The 7,325-nt window shown below is 46.2% G+C and overlaps 1 protein-coding gene across 1 annotated transcript in view; it reads right to left on the reverse strand.

Moving 5' to 3' along the window:
• Window positions 1–4,908, reverse strand: part of usp43a (ubiquitin specific peptidase 43a) — a 103,756-nt gene extending 98,848 nt beyond the window's left edge. The window contains exon 1 of the mRNA XM_068592487.1: window positions 4,018–4,908. Within this exon, the coding sequence (XP_068448588.1) occupies window positions 4,018–4,629 (612 nt within the window). The 5' untranslated portion in view covers window positions 4,630–4,908. The remainder of the gene's footprint in view (window positions 1–4,017) is intronic.
• Between the last annotated feature and the right edge of the window lie 2,417 nt (window positions 4,909–7,325).

Here is a 7,325-nt window from a genome sequence, read left to right on the forward strand (position 1 = left end):
CAGCGCCAACAAGAGGAAACAGTGCTAGCAGAGTTAACTGTGTTTACATGAGGAGGCCACCGGAAGGTGGCCCTTACCTTAACGGCGAACCTGGGTCTCTGAACGGCGTTATAAAGTCACAGCCTCGCTCCCTCTCTATCTGTGGACGACATGAAACTATCGCGGCATGAGATATTCATTCCTCCTTCCCTCTCACATACTCCGGACCTGTCGCACAGCTCAACAGCTAAGTAGCTGGCTCGCCCTACCACACCTACTGGCGTCAAACCACAAAATCAGTGATAAAAAAAAGTACTAAAGTAAAGTAGTAAAGTGATACAGATGAGTGAAGCGACTCGCCGCCTGGCGCAGAAAACTTGAGTACATGAGTTTTGTGCAAACCGCTAGAAATACTTGTGGCGCAAGAGGGGAGCTAGCGCTATGGCGCTGCTAGCGGTGTGATCGGGGCCTCAGGACATCTTTACTCCACCATATCTTTTGCATTGCCAACAGTTATTTTCTTTTATATCAACGCTCTGAATTTCAAATGTAGCAGTGACAGCAACTTTCTGGGAACAAATTGACATCATACAGGGGATAAAATGAAAACCATGCATGATAGACACACGCTGCCGTTTGGCTTTTCAAAGGCTGAAAAAAAAGTCAAACGAAACTTGTTTTCCAGCTCCAAGTGGCACTTTTCGAGAGCAGCGCCTAACATTTAAATGTTGACCTAACACCGTGTTGTAACGGCCTTAGGTCATTCTGCTATCTTCGGTTGAGAGATATTGGGATTTCTACTGAAAGCCGCATAACTCCTGCTCATAAATTATTACAGCCGTAAAGGAAATGGAAAAGTGTCCGACTACAAAAAGTATTTTTTTCACTTCCACTTGCAGCCCATTGCCCCTCTTCAGGTGTGGAGGGACTTGGTATTAACCATCAGTTGTCAAAGTTGACTGTTCCCTTTTTCCCTCCCAAATTTCAACCCAGGGGGCGTCTTAAGAGGATCACAGGTTGGAAGAAGTAGTTTTGTTTCGTAGTGATGTCTCTCCCTCCTACATATCTCTTTCTTTCTCCCTCTGAGTGCACACAACTGGAGGCCACTCAGCAGGAGGGGAGAGGGGGAGGGGTGTGCATCCTACTTTTTCCAGACTGAATGCACTGGCTACAGTAAACATCCTCTCTCCTGCTTCACCCTGGGATGAGCAGACAGACACAAATCACTGTGTCGATTCAATGGGGCAAGGCGAGAAAACACAAAAAGCGGGAGTGGAAGACATGGATTTTTTCTTTTTTCTTTTGGTGCAGCCCACTATGATGAGAAAATATATAGTTATTGGGCTACAGAGGAACAGAGGAACACTACTACACCACAATATATATATATATATATATATATATATATATATATATATATATATATATATATATATATATATGTATATATGCACACATACACACACAACATGGCTGTGAAAGCGGACCAATCGGCGTCCCAAAAAAGCATTTTGGTAAAACCAGAGCGACTACCTCTACCTATAATAAGTATAAGGACTGATATCAAACACTATTTCAAAACATTTTTACGACAAAAGGGGCCTGAATGAGACTCACTAAGACTCATACACATTTTTACTCTCTTTCTTAAGTCGTGTCTTTCAAGTTGCACTGTGGTCTGCCAGAACATCAGTGTAGCCTTTTTTAAACCACGTATTTGTTATTATGCAGGTGTTTGTGACACCATTTTTCATATGCCCCTTTTACGAAACATTCTGGGTTTATTTATTTTACCAAAACTTCTCCAAGCCTAGAAATGACCATTGTTTTACATTTTGACATATTTTGGGCGCGACATGTTACCAGTCGGCTGCACGGTGGTGTAGTGGCTAGCACTGACGCCTCACAGCAAGAGGGTCTGTGGTTCGGATCCCGGGCGGGGCGGGGTTCGGATACTGGTCTGGCAGGTCCTTCTGTGTGGAGTTTGCATGTTCTCCCCGTGGCAGCGTGGGTTCTCTCCGGGTTCTCCGGCTTCCTCCCACAGTCCAAAGACATGCTGCATAGGTTAATTGGACTCTAAATTGCCCGTAGGTGTGAATGTGAGTGTGAATGGTTGTTTGTCTATATGTCTGCCCTGTGATGAACTGGCGACCTGTCCAGGGTGTACCCTGCCTTCGCCCCTTGACAGCTGGGATCGGCTCCAGCGCCCCGCGACCCTAATGAGGACAAGCGGTCAAGATAATGGATGGATGGATGGATGTTACCAGTCTTCGTCCCAGGGTTCAACTTGATATAAGCGCTAACTTAGAGCACCAGTAAGCTCCTCACATATTTAGTACTGAGGTGTCCTGATCAAGATGAGCCACTTCAGAAGAGGTCATTTTTAATAAATATCTTGATTGTCTTTGTATTTCCTTTTAATTCACTTCTCGTAATTGTTTGTGGTTTTCATGTTGACTTTTTAACATATAAGGCTCAGGCTCAAGTTAGCGAGCGCTTTAAACCTGGCCACACATTGCAGGTGCTCAGCATTAATGATCCTTCTTTCTGATCAAAACTGCATTTTCTTTTTCTTCCTCTTAGTTAATAACCACCTCTCCAACACAGCTTTGGAACAAACTGCACTTTCTCTCTTTTTTACTTCCTTACTAATTTGTGGTTGTGGATGAGCAAAACGGCTCCATTCAATCCACTGTCATAAATCAACCTTTTTTTTCTATTGATAAGTCATATGCCTCTCGTACATTAACACATATTGCATCCCCACCCCCTTTACAACTTCCCCCAGGCCGTCTGTTGACGCAACAGAGCAGTTACCTCTCAGGATGCCCGCCTGACGGTTGACTGCCATCCACTCAGCACAGAGAGAGAAACCTTGTATTAATGTCACATGCTGCGTTTAAAAAATTTCAGAATGAGATGAGGAGCACGACTTCCCCCGCACTGGGAATGCAGATCAACCACCTGAGTGAAGGGCAGGTGAGTCGGGTGGAGACGCTGCACCCAGTGTGTAATCAGTGACTACACTACTTGTTCAACAAACAAGAATCAATAAAAAACCTGGAGACTGAGAGACGGAGTGGCTTTCATTGTCATTGCTTCACGTGACATGCACACACGCCCACGCAGGGCCTGAGCGTCTTCACAGGACAGGCATTGGTGGAACATCGGCCTTTGAACCACGTCCACGTTTGAGCCTTCACTTGGCTTAGTTGCTGAGCTCGCATGGGAGGAATGCGTAGCAGCAACCAAAACCTGATGAAAATGACGTATCTTTACTCCAGGAGTAACTCACAGGGAAGAGGGGAGGGCACACATTTTTGTTGAACCCTTATTCCCCCCTCTCCACCACCCTCTCAATGTGAATGTATTTGTGTCCTCCCCGAGTACCCGCTGAGTGCAGACCACACAGCAGCAGGCCACTCACGGCAGCTTAATTATGTTTAGCTCAGAGACCCAGACACCCACCGGCGCTGGAAAATAAACTACCTGGCTGCAGCTTTTGCGGCCGTGTGTCAATTAGCTGTGTGCTAATGGGATTTAAAATGCCCCAAGGCCCCTAGGTATTGCGTTTTATTGTTCTGCAGCAGGGGACACTCACAGACAAATGAGCAGTTAATAAAATAACCAGAAATCAATTGACAAACTATTTGGCTTGGGGTGGTCCTCGGGGCCCCTTGGGGTCTGGGGCCCATGGATGTTTTATTCAAATAGATATATGGCCGTTCTATTATCCACCTTGCTAATTGCCATAACCCAACTGGTATTTGTGTAGTTATAAAAAGTTGTTCCATTTGTTATAAAGACAAAATCTCTCTCTCTCTCTCTCTCTCTCTCTCTCTCTCTCTCTCTCTCTCTCTCTCTCTCTCTCTCTCTCTCTCTCTTTCTCTCTAGTCATTTCTAATCATGTCCTCAATGACATGCCGGGAAATTAAGCTAAGTGTCCGTCACACTCTTTCCCTCTGAGGCATGTATTACCAGGTAATAACAGCACACTGCTAAACGAAAAAGCAGCACGACCAGCCAGTGTGTCCTCACCTTGAACTCCACGGACAGCTGCGGGGTGTACTCCAGGGTCCACAGACCTCGAACCAGCGACGCCAGCTGCTCGGTCACCTCTCCCCTGGCGGCCTGCGGCTCCTCGCCCCTCGCCTCCCCGTTCACCCTCCCGTGGCACCCCTCTGACTTGTACTGCTCCAGCCCGAGGTACTCGGCCAGCAGGTCCGTGTTGCTGAGGCACTGGACCACGGCGTTCATGAAGCAGGTGTTGCCGTGGTTCTTCAGCCCGAGCACCCCGGGGGTCTTGTCGCCGTGGCACCACGACAGCCTCCCTTTCACCGAGCCGTGCGAGGAGGACGCCGCGGAGCTCTTCTTCGCGGCTCCCTCCCGGGCGACCTGCGCGCCGTCGTCTTTGAAACCCCCGGACGCGTCTGGCCCGAAGCCCCCGTCGTCGTCCTCCACGTCCGTCGGCTCCGCGTCTCCAAAGTGCGCCAAAGTGCCCAAAGTTTTAAGGATCCTCCCCATGAAATTCCCAAAAGATCGCAGCGATCTCTTCCTGCCAAACCTCCCGGTTTTGTGTTTCTTCTCCTTGCGCTTAGTCGTTTTGGGTTTCATGGCTTTCCTTACCTTGTTTTCCTTGCGGGTATCCATGGCGCCACTACTTCTCTGGACCGCGCAGAAAAATGAAACGGGCTGCGGAGTCGCACCTGTCTGCCAGGGCTGTCTACCCCTCCTCTTCTTCCTCCTCCTCGTCGCTTCTCTCCGCAAACCTTGTCGCTGAGGTTGCGCCGATAAGGCGCATGATTACTGATATTATCCCCCGTGACATCCCGGTAATTCCCAGTAGCCTGCGATGTGGTCTCCAGCCCGCGCTATTTGGGGAGCGACGCTCTCTCCAGGAGCCACGATGAGACGCTTTCCTCCCTCTACTCACACACACGCACACACACACACACACACACACACACACACAGCAGGTTCAATTACACTTCCTCATCGACGGCTGTCAGCGCTGGATCGCACGCGCGGACTCGCTATTCCTTTCTCTCTCCCTCCTTCCCTCCCTCCTCTCCCGTGTCTACGGGGCTACAATGAACTTCTATTTGGAGGCTCCTCTCTGATGCCCGACCCCCAGACATCAACTTAAAGTACCTGGGTTGTTACTTAGACTTTGTCACAATAGCAGCAGGATAACTCGTTTCACGCACACGCTGTACGGTCAAAGGGCAGAACATTTAACTTAACCGACTTGTTTGCGTCAGAGAGAACAAGGAAGTTGGTCGACTGTAATATGTGTGGCGCTCCGCTTAGCATTAAACTGTCCCCTGTAGGACTTATTACAACACCACCCGCTGTTATACCTTCAGGTCAAAAGAAGACATGGTTGGCAATTGTTGGATGATTATTAAACCTAAACTTGTGCGACAGAAAGTATTTTCTAGTTCTGCACATTATCATCAGAGTACTGACACAGTTTTTAAACAAGTTTTCATATCAGTAAAAAATTGAAGCAGATCACACATTCCCAAACAAATCCACATAACAGGGAGGTCAGAGTGGCGGCCATCTTTGTGTGTGCCGTTGCCATTGCTGTTGTAGAAGGCTAACACCTGTTTAAACTTAACGGACACAGAGCCGCGGACTGAGGTGAAGTTTTGTAGTGACCATTTAAAGGTGGAGTAACATTAGTGGAGCATTATGCATTCTGCTATTTTTATTTATTTTTTAGAACCAGTGTAGCATTAAAGCATTATCGAATTGACTAGCTAACTAGCAGGTAGCTGGTTTGTTGGCTAGCTTGCTATTTTCATCATGTTTTAATGCAACACTGGTTTCAGTACGCGTCCTCTCTCACTTCCCAGTGAGCTGCAACAACACTTTGCGGCTCCACTTATGTGTGTCATCACTTACCAACTTACAACAGTTGCCATTTTCTTTTGCACAAATCACAATTACCACAGAAACTGTCCAATATCTTCCTATTCAATTTCTATGTAAGTTTGTAATGTATCTTCATGTACAGCCTCAATATAGGAATTACAAAGTCCTGTGGTTTGGTACCTTCTATTATAGACTATAAATTACATTACAAGTGCATTCAACCCATAAGTACAAATTCAGAACAACAACAATTTCTTAAATAGACTATTATAGACTTTCAAAATAAGGGTCTATTTTTGCCTTTTAACCTGCTATTAAAATACCTCGTCTATAACACACAAGCATTTACAGACACATGTACAACATCCTTTTAAAAAAAAACGGGTTGCTGCTACTGCACCAAGGAAACTCCACACAAAGTAAGTCAAGTGGATTTTAAAGAACCACTCGGCTGGACACACTGTTTGCGGTTCCGGGATTCAACATCTTTTGTGCTATATTCAGATTGTAATCATCTGAAGCTTAATTTCACAGCTCACCAGTACTAAAGATTGAATTTAGTGTGCCAGATGTGCTGATTTATTGAAACAGATAGTCCGGGACCCATCCGATATTTCCATAATTCTTCCTCGATGCTCTTATTCTGCCGTCATTCGGAAACTCACACACACACGGTACACACCATTGTGACAAATATAATCATGTTTTCTCACAGAAAATGACACACAATCGTCCTCTATTCATCAGCAGCGTGGAAAACAGCGACGGCAGCGGTGCCCTTTTCCTTTTTTTAGTACTGATAAAGGGATGTTTTTGCTGACTTGGTTTATACTGCAGGTTTGCCATTTAACTTTCTTTTCGGGGAAGCAGTGGTGAAATTTTAATTATTTAGATTAGCCATTCTGAACAATAGTGAGGAGAGTGGGTTCGGATCATGCAGTTAGAGAGGCTCTCTGCTGTCTTGACCAGTATCCTTCGGGCAACCGCTGTTGATAGATTAGCTGACTGAATCCGGGGCCCCCTCCTTGTCTCCACTACCCTCGATCCAGACATGTTGAATTCACCCAGTCAATCTCGCTGATAATTCTGTCTCTTATCGGCCTGTGTTTCCACAGAAACGGACAGAAGAATCATATCCGTGTAAATATAATGCACGGCTTATAAGTACAGCCTTGTTTTTACACATTCCGGTTTCATCGGCATTGAGGCCACGTCTGCACAGCGGCATTAATTCTGTTGTTATCAAGATGCCTAAATAAGCGTAAGGCAGACACTTTCATGTGAAGCATACATTCTTCTGCCTTGAAGTGTAATTTTAACCTCATGTCTGCGAATTCCCACCTATATTCGGCTCCTGTGGGGAATTACCACATAAGTGCCGGCACAGGATATGTACTCTTTTTGTTTCTATTCTTTGTTAATATCGCCCCTTCTCTCCTGGAAAAGGAAACAATCTAACAAAGTCA

The sequence above is a fragment of the Clinocottus analis genome, unplaced genomic scaffold, assembly GCF_023055335.1.
Source record: "Clinocottus analis isolate CAN_PGR_092001 unplaced genomic scaffold, fCliAna1.0.p SCAF_27, whole genome shotgun sequence".
Taxonomy (NCBI): Eukaryota; Metazoa; Chordata; class Actinopteri; order Perciformes; family Cottidae; genus Clinocottus; species Clinocottus analis.